At 35.0% G+C, this 24,621-nt stretch overlaps 3 protein-coding genes and 2 non-coding genes across 5 annotated transcripts; 3 read left to right on the forward strand and 2 right to left on the reverse strand.

Moving 5' to 3' along the window:
• Positions 1–1,506: 1,506 nt before the first annotated feature.
• On the forward strand, positions 1,507–3,816 carry LOC107029231 (probable 60S ribosomal protein L14). Its single transcript, XM_015230603.2, has 5 exons — positions 1,507–1,665; positions 1,762–1,863; positions 2,951–3,080; positions 3,196–3,308; positions 3,576–3,816. Exons 1-5 carry the CDS (start codon positions 1,663–1,665, stop codon positions 3,627–3,629), a joined length of 402 nt encoding a protein of 133 aa, XP_015086089.1. The 5' UTR covers positions 1,507–1,662; the 3' UTR covers positions 3,630–3,816.
• Positions 1,991–2,073, forward strand: LOC114074117. The gene has a single exon (XR_003574599.1). It is a non-coding gene; the product is annotated as a small nucleolar RNA SNORD34 (small nucleolar RNA).
• Positions 2,326–2,407, forward strand: LOC114074116. The gene has a single exon (XR_003574598.1). It is a non-coding gene; the product is annotated as a small nucleolar RNA SNORD34 (small nucleolar RNA).
• A 627-nt stretch (positions 3,817–4,443) lies between the features above and the next one.
• On the reverse strand, positions 4,444–13,710 carry LOC107031615 (casein kinase 1-like protein 7). The gene is made up of 14 exons (XM_015233044.2): positions 13,148–13,710; positions 12,980–13,020; positions 11,647–11,716; positions 11,393–11,541; positions 11,201–11,296; positions 9,428–9,498; positions 7,713–7,774; positions 7,548–7,611; positions 7,356–7,440; positions 6,918–7,044; positions 6,587–6,660; positions 6,434–6,497; positions 6,089–6,222; positions 4,444–5,015 (listed from the first exon to the last, which is right to left on the reverse strand). Exons 1-14 carry the CDS (start codon positions 13,221–13,223, stop codon positions 4,746–4,748), a joined length of 1,383 nt encoding a protein of 460 aa, XP_015088530.1. The 5' UTR covers positions 13,224–13,710; the 3' UTR covers positions 4,444–4,745.
• An 8,121-nt stretch (positions 13,711–21,831) lies between these two features.
• LOC107030408 (protein SCARECROW-like) lies at positions 21,832–23,343 on the reverse strand. Its single transcript, XM_015231693.1, has one exon. The coding sequence runs from the start codon at positions 23,341–23,343 to the stop codon at positions 21,832–21,834; it is 1,512 nt and encodes a 503-aa protein (XP_015087179.1).
• Positions 23,344–24,621: the final 1,278 nt, after the last annotated feature.

A 24,621-nucleotide genomic window follows, 5' to 3' on the forward strand; every position in this document is an offset into this window, starting at 1 on the left:
ATACTAGAACTGATTCGTATTATGCCATGCATGAGTCATGACATATATTATGTCATGTAAAATGATTGTGTATATTTGTTTAACTTTATATAAATTTAAGAGAAAAGACATAAAGTCACCATTGAAGTTGTTTCGGATTTTCATAAAGACACCTTAACTTTACGACTGTCCTATTACCCACTAAACAATTTTGAATAGATGTTATTATACCATTTTTCGATCAGCTCCAAATTTTAACAAGCAAGTGAGTTCACACCCCAATCATTACATGACACGTGTTAATTAAAATTATATTTTTTTTTATTTAAAATTTTTCCTTTATCTTTTTCTTTCTTTATTTCTCTCTCTCTTACTTTTGAATTTTAATTTTGATATATCTTAAATTTTCCACCTCCCGCTTTCATTCCTTCATCTTCTTTTTTTTTCTTCATCTCCCACCCTCATGTCAAATTGAAACTTACTTTCATTTTTTTTCTTTTCTTTTTTGTTCTTCTTCTCCGGTCAAATTCTTTATAAAATTCATATTATCATTTAGACTTTATTGAATTATTGATAACAAAATTAATTATTTTTTTAAGAAAATTCAAAATTTTGGAGGTATTATCAACTACTAATTTTCATATACATTCAAAATTAAAAATGATAATTTTAAAAGAATCAATTAATTTCTCAAAAATTGAAAGAACTTAATTGAAATTGAATAAAAAAACTATATGATACTTCTGAATCATCTTTAAATCTAATGAGTTTATCAAATTATTCGAAATGTAAGAAAATATTTAGATAAAATTTTAAAACTAAAGAGTGTAAAACTAATAGTAATAAAAAAAGAAGAAGGTGAAGTTGTGGTAAAAATGACATTGAAAGTAAGAAGTTTCAATGGATAGAGATGAAAATCAATCTTTTAAAAGAAAGAAGAAAGAAAGAGAAAAATAAAAAGAAAAAAAAGGTAAAATAATAAAAAGAATAAGAAAATATATTTTATAACAAAATACTTGTAAAATTTAAATTATATTAGTTATTTTATGGTGCTTACTCTCTTTGAGAGAGTGCACACCACTCTCTTATTAGATGGACGAAAAATGATGTAATTATATCTATTCAAAATTATTTAGTGAGGTAAAGGAGGATTGCAAAATTAAGATGTCTTTTTAAAAACTTGAGACAATTTTAATAGTGACTTTATATCTTTTTTCTAAATTTAAATGTATATTTATGCTCACACAAAGTTGCAGAACATACGGCTAAGTTAAAAAACAAAAGTTATATATTATTATATTTATGCCTAAAACTTTCTTGGAGTTTGAACTTCACATTTCAAATTCCAATAGTTCTTTTTGAACTCTTAACACTCTATGCTAAATACAATACATATCACATATTTACTTTCTTACGCAAAATTTTCCATTTTAAATACATATCACATATTTGTTTTCTTACCAAAATTTCCCATTTTAAATGATGGACTAAATTTTGAATAAGGTCCAAAAAGTGATTAGCCCACTTTATCCATTTTTGAGAATATTGGGTTATTCACAGTCCAATAGCAAATTTTGGGCCTAAGCCCATGTTAGTACATAGAAAAACCCTAGCAGTATATTACTCCTTGCAGCTTCTCCATTTGTAGTCTGCTAGCGCTTCTACTCCTTCAGATTGCCGAAAATGGTGAGTATACAAATTTTACTTCTTTTTTTTCAGATGTTGAAGTTCACAAATGTGTACGAATTTGATAATTTATGTATTTTGGTTTTGTTTTTTTAGCCGTTCAAGAGGTTCGTGGAGATTGGAAGGGTAGCCCTAATTAACTATGGAAAGGATTATGGAAGGCTCGTTGTTATCGTCGACGTCATCGACCAAAATAGGGTAAATTTTTTTCTGCACAATTTGTACATTTTGGAGCTGCTTGCTATACTTTTGTGAAGAAAAATAAAGATTTGATTTTTTTTGTTCTGTGTTTTTATTCTTGCGAGTTGTTTTGGAGGATTTAATATAAGGCCTATGATGGAATATTATAATATGCCTACATTGTCTGATCATTTTAACTTGATTGAGCAAATGTTGACTGAGGCCTTGTTTAATGATTCAGCAAGAATATCATGCTTAGAATGTTTATGATGGAACGAAACAGTTCTGCTAGTGCAGTAATCTGAATGTTCTGTTCTATTTTAGAGGTTAATATTTGAAATGTGAGCTTTGGAATGCCCATAAGTAGAAAATAATACCCACAATTGTTCTGATTATAAATGTTTGCTTTGAAGAAAGTAAAGATTTTATTTTTAAGTGCTGTGTTTCTTTTTGCAAGTTGTTTTTTTGGAGGATCTAATATAAGGCCTATGATGGAATATGATAATATGCCTACATTGTCTGATCATTTTAACTTGATTGAGCAATATTGACTGAGGCCCTGTATTTTGATTTACAAAAATACTATGTTTAATAGTTTCAAGGGATATAGTCTTTTCTGTGTGTGATATTTGGTTGTCAAGTATGTGTAGTGTGGAACGGAATGTAGTTTTTCTTTGTACAGTTGTGTAGGATTTTCGAGTGACCTCATAGATCCATTAAAATAGGATCAGTTTTGTGCTTTGTTTAAGAGGTAATATTTGATATGTAGAAAGTATTTCTACTTGTTTCCCATAACAAGACTTATTTTCTGGTGATGCAGGAAAACTCTTCCTACCTCTATTTGTTTTGGTTTAGCTTATAGATGAAATGTGTTCGTTTTCTTGTTTCTTTTACTTTGTAGAATAGAGTAAAATAGAATGGATACAAGGATTATACTTTACAAGGGGGAATTTGAATGTTTATGTCTTAACCTGAAAATGAAGTGGTAAAATTGTATGATTTACTCTAGTTTGTATAGTTGGTAGTTTGCCTTAACCAGTGCCAAAATACCCTTGGAAACTGAAATAAAATTTAACTCGTTTTCACTAATTTTGTGTAATTATAGGCTCTTGTTGATGCTCCAGACATGGTGAGAAGCCAGATGAACTTCAAGAGGCTTTCACTTACAGATATCAAAATTGACATCAAAAGAATTCCAAAGAAGAAGACCCTGGTTGAGGCTATGGAAGCTGCTGGTGAGTGGTCCTTACTAGTTCTTTTTGAAATTCTACAAGTTGCAAATTGGCAATTGGTTTAGCACTTCCATCTTCTTTAGAAGGAGAATAAACCTCAATTTATCTGGTTTTCCAGATGTGAAGACCAAGTGGGAGAACAGTTCATGGGGAAGGAAGTTGATAGTGCAGAAGAGGAGAGCTGCACTTAACGATTTTGACAGGTTCAAGCTTATGCTGGCAAAGATTAAGGTGCGGTTGTGCTCACTATTTAAGTTAGCTTCATTTTATTATCTGTGCATCCAATCATCCATCCAGAGAATGTAGAGTCAATTTCTGGATATCAATCACTAGGCTGAGTTTCCATTACCTGCTAGATCAACATTTGAATGTGCATCTTATTGTGTTACTAGCTTTAGTTAAAATCCTAATGCACTGTTGTGTTTGAATTGCGGTTTACCTTAGACCTTGTTTTTCTTTCTCCTAACAAGACCTGATATATGTATTTTGACATTGCAGAGAGCTGGAGTTGTGAGACAGGAGCTTGCTAAGCTCAAGAAGATTGCTGCTTGAGAACTTTCTTATCAGTGTCATTGATATATAGGATTTTTGGATCTTGTATTTTGTTTAGCTTTGAGGGATGTTATTAGAACAAGTCTGTTATATTTCATTCCTTGCTGCAATATTTAAGACTTTTTGAGATCATTTTTGTCTGAGATTTTTTGTTTAATTATGATGGGAAGCTACCAACTTCTGCTCATCTGCTCCATAGTTCCTGAAATTGCTTGATGTCCTATATCGTAAAAAACTCTTCATTGTCACTATGATGAGGTCTATTTTGGACAAGCTTTTGGTGTGTAAATTCAAGAATTTCTCTTGGTGATGAAGAAAATTAAACAATAAGTTGCGTATGGTTCAAATATAAGAAATCATTTTGTGCATGTTCTAAGTTAGCTACAACAAATATGTCAACATTCTTTAGAGACAGGCTTCATGCCTCAATAAACCATAAAAATCTTGCACATTTTATTTGGTTCCCTTTAATTGTCTTGAGTGTCTAAATGAAATTTAGTAGCAAATTTAATAAGCAAATTAAAAGTACATAATACTGATAAGGATGTCATCTGATGAGCTTTCATAACTTAGTTAACATTAAACTGCAAAATTTACAAAGCAAAGAAGGTGTAATCATAAAGAAGAGAAATCCACAGTTTTTCATCAACTCGTTTATCTCATAATCCAAAAGTAAATTATGGGAGATTTTGAGTTGTACTGCTACGGGCAATTAATGTTGATTTGGGTTTTAGCTTCATGCTAGTAATTTTGGGAAATGGAGAATAAATGAGCTGCCCTTAGAAAATCCTTACACTTGAATGCCTTGAACTGGTAGTTATAATCATCACTAGAACCTTGAACAGAATTTCTCCACCACACATTCGTACATCATCATCATCAAATATTTAATATATAACTTAGTACATAATACTCATCACTTCTTTGGATGAGGCTAAATAGCGTTACAATGACCAGAAACTCTTCAGGTAAAACAACACCAAGTTATAATGAAAAGTTGGATTAAGCTTTAGTTTTCATGTAGAAAATTTCAATTTACAGCACAGAGACATCCTTTTATAGGATCACAAGATTCAAACAATGAGAAGATTTCTCTTTACAAGTGCATCCCTTCCTTTACTTCCTGATTGAAAGAAGCTCAAAGCTCCGAAGAGGGTCATCTCGGCTGCCCTTCGTAACTGAAGTTCGGGAGAATAGTGATGGTTTCGGTTCAGCTCCAGAATGAATCCTTTGTGTGGCAGATAAGCGACCACTGCTTGACACTAATCTGCTGCTTGAGCGACTCTCTGTAGGTTCACCAGAAGAGCTCGGTCTGCTACTTGAAATCGCAGCCCTTCTAGACGAGCTGCAATTTCTTGAGGTACGGCCTCTATCTGAATCAGCTTGCTGTAAAATTATAAGCATATACTTCTTAAAATTATTTCAGTCAATTTTACTCTTTTACTGAAAAAACAATCATTTCAAAGATGGACTATATACGAACTTAAAGACAAGTACTACAAAGTGGTGGTTAGACCAACTTTGTTGTATGGGGTGGAGTGTTGGCAGATCAAGAACTCTCACATTCAGAAAATGAAAAGGGCGTAGATGAGGATGCTACTATGGATGTGTAGGTATACGAGGAGATATGAGATTAAAAATAAAGATATCTGAGACAAGGGAGTGACTTCAATGGAAGACAAGATGCGGGAAGTGAGGTTGAGATAATTCGTGCATGTAATGAGATGCACAAATGCCCTAGTGCGTAGGTGTGAGGTTGTCTATGAATGGATTCTGGAGAAGTAGAGGTTAACCGAAGAAGTAGTGGGGAGAGGTGATTAGACATGACATGACACAATTGTTATCTCACCGAGGATATCACCTCAGATAGGAAAGTCTGGACTTGGATTCAGGGTAGAAGGATAGTAGTTAGGAGTGTGTCCACACTAGTAGGTAAGAGTGTATTAACTTGCTGTCGATTCTAGTAGTTGTGTAATATCACTCTTGTTTCTTGTTTTTTTGATTTATGTTATTATATGTTGTTTCATGTAGTTTGATTATAGTATTGCTCTGCTACTATCTATTGTTTAATTACTGTATGTTCGTTTTCTAGACTGTTTTCCAGGGGTTTATCAGAAACAGCCATTCTACCTCTGAGGTAGAGGTCAGGTTTGGAGTACAATGTAACCCTATGTTGCTCGGACTCTTCGAAAATGTCAAGGGTTGCGTGTGGGATCCTCCAAGTGTATTTTTTAAGGATCCGACAAGAGTGCGGCAACATTTTGGAGAGACCGAGCAACTTCGCTGTAACCTCCCAAGAGTATGTTGCTATTGTTGTTTACTATATATGAGATCCTAAACTGTAATTCACTAATTAAGCATTAAAAGCTGAATGCTCATTCAAGCAAACCGATAATATTCTCCATTCCCACTGAGAAAAAAGTTACTTTAATAGCTTTCAGAAAGAGAAGGATCAATACCACATCTTTAGATGAAGGTATATCATCTGAAGTCTTGTGTCTGGAGTGTTCCCCATGCCTACCAGAACTAGAAGCATTCCTCCGCGAAAATGCTCCAACGGCACCAGAAAACCTGTCCCGAATATCCTGTCCCACTAGATTACACGCCAAGCATCAAACAATGATAAATTCAGTAGTTGCAAACTCAGTATTCGTATTTTACATGAAAAACATATCTCCAAACATTCACCATTTGAATAAACAAACAGAAGTACATGCTGGCTCATAATTTTGGGCATATCATCTAAAAAGTTAAAAGTCAGAAAGGATTACAATAAGTACAAAAATTCAGGTCAAGGAAATTACCTGATGTCCTTCCCGGTCTTTCAGCAGATGGCACAGCATTTAGCGGCGCACTTCCACCAATATTCTGGTGGCAAAAAAAATGCACACTTCCACCTTAAACAATTTAAGAACAGATTTTCAACAACAGTCAAAACAATTTTTATAAGCACTTACACGTCCTCTAGAGCTAGCACCGATCTGAGGATACTTCAAAATGGTCCAATCAAACACATAGTCAAACTGATAACCTGCACCAGTGAAAAAGTTGAGATGGAGAGATCACAACACATACTTACAACAACAACAAACCAAAGTAATCTCACAAGTTGGGCCTGGGGCCTGGGGCCTGGGGAGGGTAGTGTATATGCATACCTTACCCCTACCTTCAGAAGGTAGAGAGGTTGTTTCCTATAGACCCTCGGCACACACTTCAGGTTTAGATTGACTGTTACAGCTCAGACAACTTAAGACTGGAATAGTAAAAGTGAGAGAATTACAAATATACCTTCACGAATAAACAAGTCCCTAAAAAGCCTCTTCAAATATGAATAGTCGGGTTTATCTTCAAACCGTAATGACCGACAATAATGGAAGTATGATATGAACTCAGACGGATATGATTTACAAAGCACCTGTTAGAAACATCATCCAATCCTGTGTCAATTTACTCATCTGATCACTCAAATCATCAGCAGATAATATAAATTAAAGGCAAGACATGCTGGACGAGATAACAATTGGCTTAATAAGATAAATACATTTTTAAATCATCCATTTTTGGTATAAGTACATCTTAAACCACCTATCTTGACAATAAGAAGTGTATTCCAAGGTAATTCTATCACAGTTGTCAAAAGGACGTCCACTTGTGAGAAAACAACTGCGTGTCACAACAGTGGTGAAGATGACATCATCAAGAATCATTAGTACTCATATATAGTACCTCTATTGGTGTCAACATCTTCTTCTCACTGATTTTATCATATTTCTGCTTCTTAGTACCAGCTTTCAATCCCTGCCATGGAAGACTGAGCAAGAAAAACTTGTCATCAAGTCATGAACATGTGCATAAATTTGCAAATGCATAGGAATTGGTCAGAAACAATGACAAAAAGAAAAAAGTGATAAATCCAACCTTCCCCTAAGAAAATACATAAGCACATAACCCAGAGATTCCAGATCATCTCTTCTGCTTTGCTCTGCCAGGGAAAAAAACAAGACACATGTTTTATCAGTTACAATTGAATCTGTGGCTTACCATACCTGCAGTTACTTGACAACCTAAACATTATTAACCTACCAACTCCAAGGTGCGTGTTGACACTTGCATAGCGCGCTGTGCCGGTCAGATTCTTGTTTTCCCTGAGAAAAAATATTGACATAATACCATGTAAAAGGCAGCTAAAACAGATATTTCTCACAAATTGAACAAATCAAAGAATAATAAGACACAAAATTGACCAGTGTAAAGTCTTTTCTCAATATATTCCTTTTGACTTCTCTGTCATTAGGAACACAGTAAGGAAACAAGGATAAGATTGTCACAATTTACTCGGAATTCGTTACACTAGAGCTTGATAATATTAAAGAGTAGAATTTTTTCTCAAATGCAGTAACGTCAGTCAGCTCAAACAAATTCATAATGTGATCAACAAATGATACAGCGAGGGCACCAAATATAAGAGTTAAGCACCAAATACCAGCAACTGATATATTAATTAATTGGCAATATTAATGTAAATTAAAAGAGGGCACCCAGTTCCATAAACTTGAAAAACGAGTATGCCTTCCACAGTCTCCCTTCCAAGGATCAATTGTGACATTAATGTCATAAGCACCATATAGCGATTGATATACTTAAGTTACTGGTAATATGTTAAAACCATATAAGTAAATGCAAAAATACCATAATCCATTGTCATTAGGCTATTCCACTCATTAAAATTACCCTGATGATAAATTTAAAGCAATATTTTTTAATTCTTTTCTGTTTTACATTCTAAGTTTGGACTTAACTAACTAGCTTCCAATCTCACTCAGGAAAAAACTGGTCAAAATTTTCCCTAAAAAGTAAGATAGTACCTTTTCTGGATTAAAGAAGGTGCAAATACAGAGGCAAGAAAAAACAATGGGAATGTGTCGAACTACAAAACATCTTACATAGCATGCTTCCCAAAGTATTCATGAAAAGACTGTCTACATTTCATAAGTGATCAAATAACAAGTATCAAAATCAATCTATCATGTATTCTTCGTATGTGATCAAATAACAAGTATCAATATCAATCTATGTATTTTTCATCCAGTGATGCATACACGAGTCAATAGATTGTCCAGTGAGTGTATGTTGTCCCCTTGTCTTATGGATTGATGAACAGGAAAGGCAAAACACTGTTAGAAAGTTCACTTTTACTAGACACCATGCAGCTACGATTTATTAAGATTATTACCAGAGATTTCCTGGCCCATTTGTCAAGTACCTCTAGGATGGACCTACTCTCCAGTAAATCCTCACTAATGGTTGAGAATAAAAGTATCTGGATGATGGTGATATGATAGGAGCAATGAAAGAGGATAAATATGGTTCCTTTTCACTGTTTTTACTCTTTATTTTTAAAAAAATGAAGTGATAATAAGATTCATTGTTGCCATCCAACATTACCAATTTCAGAAGGAAAAAAAAAGAAAAAAAGAAAAAAGAGGTTTCATTATTGGTATCCAGGGGACGCAACATGTTTGAGCAGAAAGGACGATCAGCTCCATTCCGGTATGTCTATACTAAGGGCAGAGCGCTGATGAAATCCAAAAATACAATGGGGGTAGTGATGGGGGTTAGATTTGATCAGCTAATAACCTAAAGAGGCATCTAGCCAAAAGGAATCATTCAGAAGCAATGTTGAACAATCACTAGTATTTAGTGTGGTAGCTGTTCAAAATCAATGTCAAAAGCATTCAGAAAAGAACATCAATAGTTCCAAGGATTAATCGAGTAACAAAGCGGTTAGAGTGTACTACCTGTAGGGTATATGCTTGTGAGTTTGGAGGTCCCTATACTTTTTGGCAAGTCCAAAGTCAATTGCATACACCTGTCATTTGTATTAAGAATTGAGAACATTAGGGAAAAAACCTTGACATCACACACTTTGTTTTCTTTAAGCTTTAACTTCAACATCGCAATTTTGGAAGCCAATGGACTGGTTTTGTTACAAGTAAAACAAAACTGGACTTAATGAGATGAACTTTAAGTCTTCAACTCAAACCCACTCATTAATTATCCATTCATTAAAAATCTTATCATGATGTCACACACACAATTCAAGTATCATCATAACATAAAGTCCTCGATTCCATATTGATTCCTTATACCTCTCCAAAGGACATGAATCAAACTTTCAGCAACTAAACCAGAAGTAAATCCCATATTATAGCAAATCCATTTATGGAGAAAGTAGTACTATCTTAATTATTGATTTCATAAGCTCAAACATCCTCCATAAAGTGCATGATTAGCATTTCTAAAGTACAAGACACTGAATGGGACAATTAACCAGTAAATGCAGCCCCGGACTCCCTCCATATATAAGTTTCATTTTATATAAACAAAAAATATTGCAATATAAGGAAAACAATTGAACTTGGTTTACTTTCAAAGAGAAAAATCACTCTTTAATTTTATTTCCAAAATACAACAACATTGAATGAACTTCAGTCAGCCTGAGTCTGAAAATTGACCAAGGTGCTATCCAACCCTCAACGAGTTTGATTATCAGAAACCATGCAGCTAGGGGTGGCGATACGGCGGTGTGGTGCGGATGCGGGGCGGGTTGAGCTTATCGCGCATAAACAAAAAAAAAAAGCGCAAACCATTTTTTTAAGCATTTTCAACCCACTCCACCTCACCCACATAAACCCACCCGGCATAAATCTACACCACTTAATTATTCTGATTTTCATTTGTCTAAATCATGCAGTTATAACTTGCCTCAAATTTCAATCTCAGTTCATTTTTTCTCTCTATCCATGCAGTTGTTAATATAGCTACTATACTCAGATACTATCTAATTAGTAAGATAATAATAAATACTTGTTTCAGGCCAAAAAGAATAAAATAATTTGAAACAACCAATCAAAACCGATAAAGACACCAACAATCAAATTAAACACTAAACCAAAGCGATAGTGTTCTCTCATAATTATTGTTAGTTTCAGAATTATTTACTTCGTATCCTATTTTGTTCTTCTCCTTTTCTCATTTTGCTTATCATTTTGTTACTGTGCATAATTTTGTTCTCACGTTCAGTGTAATGAGCTTATAAACCCAGCAAATATGACTAGGAAATATTTCCTGTTCTTCCACTAAAAGAATCAAATAAGAATATTATGTAACCGTTATTAAAGGAAAATAAAGCTATGTTACAGGGACGAAATTTGGATAAGAAACTGCAACCCTCACCACAACCGCACTATTTTTTCAAAAAAAAGTTTCAACCCGCCCCATACCCGCATAAAGTCAAACCCACCCCACCCCGCATAAGACCAAAATCCACTCCACCCCTGACATCCGTACAACAGCAGCATAGAAGAGCCATTTGAAACAAACATAAAGAATAAGAACTGAGACACTATTCATCCAACACAATGACCAAATAATTATTTACAGTTCTTTTAAAAATTTGATTATCTGAAAAAGAAACCAACAAATATTAATTTTTCCTCCCTTTATAGGCAAAACATTGACTTGAATAAACTCCATTCATTCACAAAATTCTGACAGAAATGAACCAAAACCTGATTTGCTTTGCGACCAAGGCCCATCAGAAAGTTGTCTGGCTTTATGTCTCGGTGAAGAAATCCTCTTGAGTGCATGTATTCAACTCTATTAATCTGAAAGACACATACCCCAAGATTATTACCCTAAAATGCATAAGCAAACAGGAACAACAGTGATTTTCTTTTAAATGGGAAAGAAGAAGTACTTACTAGCTGATCTGCAAGCATCAACACTGTTTTCAACGAAAGCTTCCTATTACAATAGTTGAAGAGGTCTTCCAAGCTCGGTCCAAGAAGGTCTATGACCATTACATTGTACTCACCTTCGACTCCAAACCATTTAAGGTTGGGAATTCCAGCTACATCAGAATGGCATAGATAAGAAGATCAATCAGAACATATGGCATCCTCATTCTAAAATCTTTTTGCAAAGAGGGCTACTTAAGTGAGGGAGGAACGCTTACTTCCTCCTGAGAGAAGCATATATATTTTTGATTCATAGTGCAGTTGAGGGTGCTTTGTCTTGACAGATTCCTGATATTACAGTACCAAGAGAATGAATTCATGAACATATAGTGAGAATAGTACTGTTGCATCAACCATTAGAGTATTCAACTCCCATCAAAACATATGTCATTTACTATATGCTCAGCAATTATTTCTTTATCAAGTAAAATTTATTGATGTGAGACAAGCACAAAAACTGGTTAGATGTATATTTGCTCGTCAGCTAATAAACACTAGACCTAGTCTTACTTTCAACTTCCAAGAGCATCATGAAAGACAAAAATAGTTTTTTTCTCCACAGGTTATGATACCACAGAACGCAGAAGCTGACTGTCAGGTATGATTGCTGCTTTCCAAACTCTTCAACATTTACGTATTTACTGGTGAAAATGCTTAGATATTAATCCAAGGAAAAAAGAGCATTTTCTAAGCATCCAAAAGTGTAACATAGTCGTCAATGAAGTGGATGCAAAAACGAGATTAAAACCCCAGTGACGACAAATAAAATGCTAGGTGATTCTTTCAATCTGTCCAAGCCTCGGTGAGAGAGTTACTCAGTCCCTATGTTGGTAGGGGTAACAGATACCCGGTAGAGAAATCGATGTGAGCAAAAGCAAGGTTAGCGGGAAAAAAAAGGAACCCTTAAGTATTCTCGTTACTTGACAAGAAAAACAGGTTCTAGAAAATTAAGTCATTTACACAACTCAAAACATACTTTCTGATTCCCCAAGTTACAAATGTTCCTATTCTACACATTTTAATAGATCATTCAACCAAAATAGAACAATTATGCTTGCTCTCGTGCTTAATTATTACTAGAGAAATCTAACAACAGATATACAACTTAAAGTAATGTGATTACCAAGGTAATTATGGTAAACAAGGATTTTCCAATCCACCCTACCCATTATATCTGAATAGACTAAATAGGATACCATGACAAAACTCTAATGATACTAAAGATGAGCTAAACATCAAGTTAAAAATAAATGCATTAGACATTACACAAACATAATAAACAACATAGCAGCACAAATTCCCCAGCCAGTCAGTCAGTTGTTCAACTGCGCCTCAATTACAACTAATTACGATTGATTGAATACATGAATCCTCATTCATTCCCGTCTTCTATTCAGGTCCATTTCATTCCAAAACTAAATAATTTTTTATTTCAAGACAAATCTTAATGTACACAAGGTCTCCAAAACTCACACTCATTCCTACAAGCGATTTTTCATGAAAAAAGTAACTAGTAAAGAAACACGGCATTTTTGGTTGGCGGTAAAATACCAGCTTAATGGCAACTTCTTCTCCATTCTGTAAATTCACACCTGAATCAAATTAAGCAGAATCAGATATGAGTAGCTACAACTAAGAAAACATAGGTCAAATACCAGCAACAAAGTCAATAATCGAAACAAATCCAACGCAATTAAAGCCATAAACCTAATAACATACCTAAATAAAGTTCACCAAAAGACCCACTTCCGATCTTCCTTCCCAACTTAAACTTCCCACCCACAACATGATCCATGGTAACTGAACAACTCCACTTCAAGATTTCAACAACCAAATATTTCAACAGCAACAATCACACGTTCCTATTCGAATTTCCACCCAATATACGTATCATAAAAAAAAAAAATCCAAAAAAAACAGCCAGTTATGGATCAAATCCCAGAAATGGATAACACCAATTATCGTTTTCAACTTAAAAAACTAATCTTGAGCTATGATTCTCAACTCAGAACCATTTAAGATTGTCAATCGGCTACAATTTTCAAATACCGACAAGAAATTGAAACCCTAATTCATAAAACAAAATCACCGATCCCCATTGATCAATTTTTTTCGCATAATCAATGTACGAACCGATATATACATATATTTTTGTTGATTTGGTTCAGCTTCATTTGCAGATGAAGAAAAACAGGGGACAAATTAGCGACAATTGGGGAAAAAGAGAAAAACAAAAGCAGCTTTTTTTTTTTCACGAAAAAAAGGGAAAATGATTATTGACTGTTTTGAAAAGAAAAAGGAAAAACGAAATAATTGTTTGAATTAATAGTTTTGTACAACGTGCGGGTCCGAATTTGGTAAAATTGACATTACTTTATAAGGTTAGAAATTTATTCACTACTTAATTAAAGAAATAAAATCTTATCGGTAAAAAATAAAATAAAAGAAGATTTTATATATCAATTTGTATATATTATTTTGATAAATATTATGTTTAAACATATTATATCGTTTCTTACTGTTAAATAATATCATATATATTAATAGTTTGTTATCGATGCATAATTATTTTTAAAAAAAAGGGTAATAGATACATGATAACATTAGTACAAGAAGTGAGGATAACAAAATAAAATAAAATCACTAAATTTAAGTACAGATAAAAATGAGGAAAATTAGATTTTCGGTGGTTTGAGTCAAGTTCGAAACTCCTTGTCAGCAAAAATAAGGGGTTCGTCTTTTGGGTTGAGCTCGTCGCACAAGGTTTGTCTAGTGCGGATTATCTCTCCTATGTGGCTTGCGAGCTATTGCATAGAAGTGGAGTTTTTAATTTGTGTGCACTTAAAGGATAACGACTGTGAATTTTCCTTGTCATAAAAAAAATAAAATTAGATAATTATGCTACAACGCTTACATGATGATGAATTTGATAAAGTAATATATAAAAGTAGTATTTGACACAATAAATTACTTTATCAGTTTAAAAATTTTAAATTTCAAATAAATGTGATTTTTGATTATCAATATGATAGTATCCTGTCTTTAAGGTATAAATAAAATTATGATATTTTTAATACGATTATTTTTTAAATTGTATAACTTTTTATAAAATTTACGCAATATCACTTTATCAATATGTTGAGGTGGATATTTTTATTTTGCTTTGGTCTTCGACTTTTTTACTTCTGCATCAAAAGATAATAAAATTTGTGTAGATTCACAATAAGATTCTAAATCGTCATCATCAATTCCCCTCTATTTTAATTTTGAATATTTTTGCTATAAGGCTATATGTGTGGAATTATTTTATTTCATTGTTTTGTATTTTATATTTACATTTATTTGATTCAGATTTTTTAGTTGAGTTGGTATTCCAAAGTTTTAGACCTTTTCTAATCTTTCAATTAAATAATTTTTATTAAAAAAATATTTAGGATTAGTCGATCGTCGTGGTTGGTCCATGAAATTTCTATCCAGCTGCGAAATTGACTACTTTTCAAGTCATTGCTAGGAAAAGGAATTGTAAATGACTCATTCAATGATCCAAATTTGTTTAATTAATTGTTTTTAATTAAGCCAATTCTTAATTATTATAAATTTTATCTTTTAAATGAGCACTGAATAAACCCTTCACTATGTATATTATCGTATATATTATAATAATTAACCATCTAATTTTACTAATTCATTCTTTACATGTAATTATGACTTCTTTGACACATTAGCTAATATACATATAGTAGTCTACCGATTCCCTCCGTTTATTTTAGTTGGTTCTTATATCAAAAATAAATATCTCATTTTTCTTGTTTGTTTTAGCAAATTTAAGATTATTTTATTATTTTCTTCTCATACTATTCTTAGTATTAGATAAGTATATAACTTGGTAAAATACACTTCTTATTAAGATTTTCTTAAGAAATTTGTTAGATCAATACGGATCAAGTTATATGAAACGGAGGAGTGACTGATATGCCATTGGGCATCGGACATCAAGGAGATCACGAGCTAGAATTAGTTTCAGAAGGGGGTGATAATGTTGGAAAAACGCGGACAAGCACAAAAGTATATATGATAAAAGTAAAGGAAATAAAATGGAAAAATAACGACACCAATAATTTTACGTGGAAACCCTTCTGAATAAGGGAAAAAAACACGAGCCAAGAGAAGCAATTGATATTACTATAGTAAGAAATTTTACACTGTGTAGTCACAAATACAATACTCAAAGTGACTACTACACACTCAAAAGGAACAACACTCTTTTGGTTTCCGCCTTACTAAAATATCGCTCACACTCTATTTTTCTTCACAGACTATTTTCTTGTATAGTCTATGGAATACCTCACTTTGTTCTCAAAATGGTTTTTCTCTCTAACTTGGTGTGTTACAAATGAGCAAGAATGCTCTATTTATAGAAGAATAAAACCATGCCTATGTCACTAATGACATATGTAAATATAGCAAAGTCAAGAATGGTTGCAAATCTTACCGACTTGCCAACTACAAAATCTTTTCTTTTCAACTCCAATTACTATTCATTTTTAACAATTGCTTGTACCAATTAAATAGCTAAAGTTGACTAAAAAATGGGATGGATTCAACAGATAAAATGTCCAAAAATAATAATTGCAATAAGTTTGGTAATATAATTAATCGTAGTTAATTTTTTATATTTCATGTGTCAACGTTCAAAGATTTTTTAAGCCTAGGTTAAACAACGGCCGTTATAGCCTCCGTCACAATCTCTGTCCTCCGGGTGAACACTTTGTGCGTATTAGATAAATCTTTCACTGTGTAATAGCTTACAAACCATACAAAAGATATAAATTGCACTAGACAAGTCTAAACCAACCAAACTGATAGATTATGGAAATAATCTATTTATTGTACAATATCTTTTGGTAAATATTCTAATTAGTTGTCATCTTTTATATTTAGCAATTATCTTTGTAATTGATTATTATCTATGTAATTGATAATAATCTCCGTAATTATCTCTTGCCTAAAATTAGGCTTGTACACTTTTGTATATATTGATTATTCAGTGAATGAGAATGACACGGCAAACATTCTTTTATGGTATCACAAGTCTAGGTTACTTTTCTGACCTAATTCTCTCTTCCGCTTTTTCTTCTTCTCTAATCTTCTTATTCTCACACGGCTATCCACCATGGCCGAATCTCAGAAAATTCATCCCGCTACTCTTGTCACTAATATCAAGACCCACGTACCTGTTGTTCTTGAATATGACGGTTCCCAATACAACAACTGGTCTACTTTGTTCAAACTCCATTGCCGTGCTTATATGGTGATTGATCATATTACTCCGGTTGCTACGGAATCCGATGCTGATAAAGAGAAACCGGCTCCGAATTCTTCTGATGCAGCTCTCTGGCACCGACTTGATGATATTGTTCGACAGTGGATTTATGGTACTATTTCTAACGATCTCTTAAATTCCATTATTGATGCTGATGATAAGGCAATTGATACATGGAATCGTTTAGAAAATTTTTTCCACAACAACAAGTCTGCCCGGGCACTTAACCTTGATGCGCAGTTTACTAACACCAAACTCGAACAATTTGATGGTGTTAAACCTTATTGCACTCGTCTCAAAACCCTTGCTGACAGTTTACGAAACGTGGGTGATAAGGTATCCGACAATCGGATGGCGCTTCAACTTTTGAAAGGGCTTTCGGAGGAGTATAAGCCTTTTCGTACATCTGTTCGACATATTAGTCCCTTGCCTTCCTTTGATACTCTACGTTCCATGCTTGAACTAGAGGAACAAAGTAACTCTTCGGACCTTGCAATTGAAGCTCGCGAGGAGGCTCTTCTCACCGCCTCTTCCACAGCGTCACACCCTTCTAGTGATCATTCTTCATCTTCTAAAGGAGGGAATTCACGAGGTAGAGCCAAGGGTAAAGGGAAAGGCAGCGGCGGCAAGGGCAAAGGTGGTGCCGGCCGGAACAACCAGCAGCAGCAACAATCTTCGCAGCAGCAGCAACCGCGCCAAGGTGGCGCCTCCTCCCAACAGCAGCAGCAGCAGGGCATGGGGTGGATGTTTCCCCCATGGCCGTACTGGGGCAATGGCCCTTGGGCAACCCCACCTTGTCCGTACCCAGCCCAGGGTCCGGGCCCAAACCCGTGGACAGGGGCAAGGCCGTACCAGCCTCCTTCTCAAGGCATCCTCGGGTCTCGACCTAATCAAGCGTACTTCTCAAGCGCTCCATCTTCTCATCCGGGTTCTGTTCCTACCAACATTGAACAAGCTATGCACACAATGTCTCTCACCGATCCAAATTACTATATGGATACCGGGGCAACCTCTCACATGACGAATTCCCAAGGTAACTTATCTCCATATTTTAATTTGAGTAATCATGCTAATAATGCTATTACTGTTGGCAATGGTAGTAAAATACCTATTAAAGGTTATGGTCACGAATGTCTAAACCAAAACACTCTTCAACTCAAAAATGTCCTTCATGTCCCAAAAATTATTAAAAACCTAATATCAGTTAGAAAATTCACCACTGACAATCATGTTTCTGTTGAATTTGATCCGTTTGGGTTTTCTGTGAAGGATTTGCAGACGGGGAGCAAAATAGTGAGGTGTAATAGCAGTGGCGATCTCTATCCTTTTCTCACTGATCGTCAAATCATTTCACCTACCACCCCTTCAGCTTTTGCAGTTGTCTCTCCTAGTTTATGGCATTCCCGTTTAGGTCATCCGGGACATGCAATTCTTAGTAGTCTGCGTAGTAGTAATCTTATCAAATGTAATAAGGCTTCAAACGATATTTGTCATTCTTGCCCATTGGGAAAATTAATAAAAACGCCTTTTACAGATTCTTTATCTCATACTACTATGCCTTTTGACATTATTCACAGTGATTTATGGACATCTCCGATTCTTAGCTCACTTGGTCATAAGTATTATGTTCTCTTTCTTGATAATTACACGAATTTTTTATGGACGTTTCCTATTTCTTCTAAATCTCAAGTCTATAATCTTTTTATTCGTGTCCGAACTTATATTCGAACTCAATTTGAGAGAGAAATTAAAGCTTTCCAATGTGATAACGGCCGTGAATTTGAAAATGATCCCTTTAAGCAATTTTGTCAAAAATATGGAATGCATTTTAGATTCTCATGTCCATACACCTCTCCTCAAAATGGCAAATCGGAACGAAAAATTAAAACGATTAACAATGTTGTTCGTACGCTCCTTTGTCATGCTTCTATGCCTCCTTCTTTTTGGCATCATGCACTTGAAATGGCTACATACCTTCACAATATCATGCCCACAAAAATACTTGGTTATAAATCACCTACTCAGATCTTATATCAAAAAACTCCGGATTATTCACATCTACGTGTCTTTGGGTGTTTATGTTATCCTTTGATTCCCTCTTCCAAGATAAATAAACTCCAATCCCGGTCTACTCCATGTGTCTTTCTTGGATATCCATCCAATCATAGGGGGTATAAGTGTTTTGATATGTCGAGTCGTCGTATTATAATAGCCAAGCATGTGTGGTTTGATGAGTCGGTTTTTCCATTCTCTAAGGTACACACTCCCCTCCCTCATACATATGATTTCTTAAGTGACACTTCCAGTCCTTCGGACATTCCTATGTATCGTTCTATTCTTGAGTCGGGTATTGCTCCCTTGGATGCTACTTCACAGCCTGTACCGCACCCCACCCGCGGCCAGGACACCCATACCGCAGCCAGCCCGCAGCCTACCCTGCCTTCCCCTTCCCCGCAGCACACTCGCGACCATACCCAGCAAACCGCGACCCTCCTGCGGAACCCCCTGCAGCAAGGCAGTGGCAGCCTACCTCCTGTACCCGCTGCTAATGCCGAGCTGCACTCCCACCCCAGCCAACCGTGCACTCCACCTGTCAACGTACAGCAGGGGATGCACCCTTTTGTACCCGCTGCCAATGATAGGCAACCACCACCTTTTGCCATCACATCATCCTCTTCCCACTCCTCTCAACCATCGCATTCCATGAACACCCGTAGCAAACATGGAATTTTTAAACTGAATCCTAAATACCATGACCAGGCCAATCATACTACTACCTCCATATCACCCATTCCGAAGAACCCTGTTCAGGCCATTCGTGACCATAATTGGAAAATTGCTATGCAGGAAGAGTATGATGCTCTTATTAAAAATGGTACTTGGGATTTAGTCCCGCGACCGTCTGATGTCAATATTATTCGGTCTCTATGGATTTTTCGGCATAAGACTAAGTCTGATGGTTCTTTTGAAAGACATAAGGCTCGTCTTGTTGGTGATGGTAAGACACAGAGGGAAGGTATTGACTGTGATGAGACTTTTAGTCCGGTTGTTAAACCAGCTACTATTCGGGTGGTGCTTAGTATTGCTTTATCCAAGTCTTGGCCAATTCATCAATTGGATGTTAAAAATGCTTTCTTACATGGTAATTTAAATGAGACTGTTTACATGTACCAACCAATGGGGTTCAAGGATCCTAGTCGACCTGATCATGTTTGTCTTCTCCGTAAGTCTCTCTACGGTCTCAAACAAGCCCCCCGAGCTTGGTATCAAAGGTTTGCTGATTTTGTGGCGTCCATTGGATTTTCCCATAGCAAATCTGATAATTCATTGTTCATTTTTCGCCATGGTACTGAAACTGCTTTTATCCTACTTTATGTTGATGATATTATCTTAACTGCTTCTTCAGAATTTCTTAGGCTTCGAATTATTTCTCGCCTTGCATCTGAATTTGCTATGAAAGACTTGGGTCCACTGAGCTATTTCTTAGGTATTGCTGTCTCCCGGGACAAATCTGGTTTATTTTTGTCTCAAAAGAAATATGCTCAGGATATTATTGCTAAAGCAGGTATGACTTCTTGCAAACCATCTCTTACTCCTGTTGATTCCAAAGGGAAAATGAGTTCTTCATCCGGCGATCTTTATGAGAATGCTACTCACTATCGTAGTCTGTGTGGGGGTTTGCAATACTTGACTTTTACTCGTCCGGATATTTCTTATGCTGTTCAACAAGTTTGTCTGTTTATGCATGCTCCACGGGTTGAGCATATGAATGCTTTAAAGCGTGTTCTTCGCTATGTTCAAGGTACGCTTAACTATGGTTTGCACATGTCTAAGTCATCTGTTAGTTCTCTTTTGTCCTACACGGACGCAGACTGGGGCGGGTGTCCCGACACTCGTCGTTCTACGTCAGGTTATTGTGTGTTTCTAGGTGATAACCTGATATCTTGGTCAGCAAAACGACAACCAACTCTGTCTAAGTCTAGTGCTGAAGCAGAGTATCGTGGGGTTGCAAATGTAGTCTCTGAATCATGTTGGGTTCGAAACTTACTTTTCGAGCTAGGTTTTCCTATTTCCAAGGCTACATTGGTTTACTGTGATAATGTAAGTGCCATCTATCTTTCCAGTAATCCGGTACAACATCAACGTACCAAACATATTGAGATGGACATACATTTTGTTCGTGAGAAAGTTCAACGGGGTGAGGTTCGAGTACTACATGTACCATCTCGTTATCAGCTTGCCGACATTTTTACTAAAAGTCTCCCTCGGGTATTATTTGATGATTTCCGGCACAGTCTCAACATTCGTAAATCTCCCGTTTCGACTGCGGGGGTGTGATAGATTATGGAAATAATCTATTTATTGTACAATATCTTTTGGTAAATATTCTAATTAGTTGTCATCTTTTATATTTAGCAATTATCTTTGTAATTGATTATTATCTATGTAATTGATAATAATCTCCGTAATTATCTCTTGCCTAAAATTAGGCTTGTACACTTTTGTATATATTGATTATTCAGTGAATGAGAATGACACGGCAAACATTCTTTTACAAACCATCCAAAAAGACTAGGCTCAAAAGTTATACACAAGGAACCAGAATCAATAATTTCCCCTGAACATTAAATAATGCCACTAGACTATGGCCTATGTTACATAGTCTATATATGTAGCTAAACAATAATATCACCATATATACTATGGCTTATGATACAAGCAAGTTAGGTATATAAATATCAATGATGAATGAAACTCTATTTTGAGCTAAACAATAATGTCACATTATTTAAGCGCATATTTGTATGATAAAAAATTACTAAATAAAAAATGTACGTAGAAATCTTGATATAGGTCTCTATGAAATTCGATAATTTTTTAACCTAATAGGGTTGTTACACACAAACAAGTTATAGTATATAACAAACTAGGAATTTTAATAACATGCATAATAGTCGATCACTAATATGTTAGTTGCTGATGAAATGACATAAACAGTGAGAATTTATAAAGTTGATCATGTAGTATGATATATTGTTGTTGTCTAATAACAATAGTTAGTACATATTCCAAATGAATCTTATCTAGAATTTGGAGAGGTCCATGCAGATGCAGTAAACAAACTAGTATCCTTCCACCCTAGCCTTAATGTTCCATCACCTTGTACTAGGCTATAACCATGAGCTGGTGGGAACATATTTAGTATCAATTGAGCTTGTGCCATTGAATTTGTACTCATTGGCACTTGAATGAATCCATTTTTTGATAGTTCACTCCTCCAATGCCTAAACTTATCCTCCCCATTTCTTGCTGGCCCTCCAATTGCTAATATGTTATTGATTTCTCTGTAAAGTAGGCCGTGTTCGACACTATGTCTGCTTGAATCATCACTCTCCAAGAAGGCTCCTAACGAGTCGAATATGGTTGAGTAGTAATGGAGGGATCCCACGAATCGGTCCAAGAAACTACCCCCTAGTGCTATTTCTTGTTCTACTAGTGTCACAACTCTTGGTGATAGTTGTTGGAGGAGTCTCATTGTTTTCCAATCAGGGCCAGTGGCATCATACAAAGAGTGTTGCACCCAATGTATGGCTATAGCCTCTCCCCTGCTAATTTTGAACGTTGATATGTCGATTTCCCCTGCTTTCCCCACAATTGGATGGAACTCAAATGACATACCAAGGCGTTTGGCGAAATTGGAAAGTTGTTTTCCTGTCTCAATCAATAGTTCCATTGATGTACCTATTCCTGTCATTGTAACATGTGGAGGCCCTTCCATACGAGTGGCGAGGATGTGAAACAAAGCCGGCCATTGTAGACCTTGCATGATGTCTACATCAATGATATGGACTCTGTCTCGACGATGAAATGCCTCAAGGATTGCTTGGTTAGAGGTGAAATGTGCAAATTTTATGAATGGTGAGATGTTGTTGAAGGCTTGTAAAGCAGTATGAACAGTCTTGTAATTGATCAAAGGGGAACATATACCTAACCATGAGCTGATGACTCTACTAGCCATTGCTTTGGCAAAATAAGCCACTACTCTTTCAGCACAAGAGGGTCCATATGGTGATGCCATTTGTGTTAACTCAAGTAACACTCTATGAGCTTCTCCCAAATTATCAACTGATACAGCAACAGCACCTTCCAAAAGAAGTGTGATCAAGTTTAGTCCTTGATCATCTAGTCCACTCATTCCTTTAACCCCCATCTCATCTCTGGCGATATGATGATCGTCATGAGTAGTAGAGTTCCATTCATGTTGTTGTTGTTGTTGATGTCCTCCAATCCCCTCGGAATTAGAATCTCTTCGCGCAATTTTGTTAGGCCTTAGCTCTCCTAATAATGCAGAGACATGATATGTCGTTGTGTCTGTATCACTAAATTCATTTTCAGGCAAATCTTCAATGAGTAGTTGCCTAGTGACTTGCTCAACCCATTGGGAAAGTTCATTTCTTTGATCAGGATTATTAGCGCGATTTTCGGTGATTAATGTCTTGGAGGGATGATTAGGGGAACAATAATCCCATTGTTCATTGGGTTGATCAAGAGGAGTATGTTGATGAATTAATTCAGACTCTCCTTTCATCATGTTTTTATAAGATAAATGAAAATAAAATTTGAGGAGAATTGAGTTGTCTTATAATAAAATGTACAAAGAAATGGTCGTAGGTTTAGGTTATTAGTTTATGATTGAATAAATGGGCCGGCATAATAAGACATGCATATAAAGTTGAGATATTAATGGACAAACAAACCACAAGACAGTTCAAATGCTGATTTTATCTTAATTAATTAATTAATTTTTTTACATCATGATATAAAAATAATTCATAATACATTCTATTGATCTGTCATCAATTAACTCTAGTACTACAGCTCCTTAATCAAAAGTTTAACCTGATCGAGTTTGTTGAGTCGGGAATCTCCTAGAGGAAAAGTATCAGATCGCAATCCCCATGTGTTTTCTCGATCGAGTTTATCACCTCTCGTATGTTATTTGCTGCTAGTAAACAAGAAATGGGTGATCCACGAATCATGAAAAATTGTATTATTCATAAGATGTGTCTACGCTCAATGTGTTGGCTTATCACTAGTAAATATAGTTAACAAAAAATTAAGTTATCTATTGATGATAAATCACGCATAATCGTTTTATTAAAATTAGTAACAGCATTCAATTCTATCAAATTAATAATCCAAATGCGTGTCACTGAAATGGAAGGTACATGAATATAACTTTTTTTTTTCGTTCGATATCCGCTTTAAAGTTTGAAGTAGGATTGTTTCGAGCTATAGTTAGTTGTGCAATAATATACCATCTTACTTCAAATCTTGATATATGCATGTAGAAGCAAATATTTATATATCGACATGTAGAAAAATAATATAGTTCTAGAAAAAGTTAAATAGATTTGCTTGTTATTTTCCTTATTAGAGATATAATTATGGAATAGTAAAATCAAAGCAATATTATTGAGAAAACCTAGTAGATGAGCTTGGACATCTCAACCGAAAAATGAAATTTTCTATTTAAACATAGCGTTACCAACAAAATATTTTTTTTGGAATCTACTATGTACATACAAATTACAAAACATGATTTTCACATGTTTGTTAAATCCTAGGATGCATCATTTATTCTTTACCATAAGTAGTAATTTATTTTTAAAAAAATCCACATCTTACAAGAAGCAAAGACCTTAATCGTCATTGGGAAGGATACATTAGAACACTATATACATATAATAATAATATCTCGATATATCAGTCATGCAACTTTCACACAAACGCTATATAGAAAGGGTCGACTGTAATACCTTGTTTGATAGACTTTTGTAAATCTAAAAAGGATAACTAATACATTAGT

This window comes from Solanum pennellii, chromosome 9 (assembly GCF_001406875.1).
Source record: "Solanum pennellii chromosome 9, SPENNV200".
Taxonomy (NCBI): domain Eukaryota; kingdom Viridiplantae; phylum Streptophyta; class Magnoliopsida; order Solanales; family Solanaceae; genus Solanum; species Solanum pennellii.

Coding starts and splice junctions, on each gene's coding strand:
- LOC107030408 (XM_015231693.1), bottom strand. CDS start 23,343: ATGATGAAAGGAGAGTCTGAATTAATTCATCAACATACTCCTCTTGAT.
- LOC107029231 (XM_015230603.2), top strand. Junction 1,864..2,950: donor ACGTCATCGACCAAAATAGG/GTAAATTTTTTT, acceptor GTGTAATTATAG/GCTCTTGTTGATGCTCCAGA. Junction 3,309..3,575: donor TTATGCTGGCAAAGATTAAG/GTGCGGTTGTGC, acceptor TTGACATTGCAG/AGAGCTGGAGTTGTGAGACA.
- LOC107031615 (XM_015233044.2), bottom strand. CDS start 13,223: ATGGATCATGTTGTGGGTGGGAAGTTTAAGTTGGGAAGGAAGATCGGA. Junction 7,775..9,427: donor CACAAGCATATACCCTACAG/GTAGTACACTCT, acceptor ATTTTTTCTCAG/GGAAAACAAGAATCTGACCG. Junction 5,016..6,088: donor TACCTTCATCTAAAGATGTG/GTATTGATCCTT, acceptor ATAATTTTACAG/CAAGCTGATTCAGATAGAGG.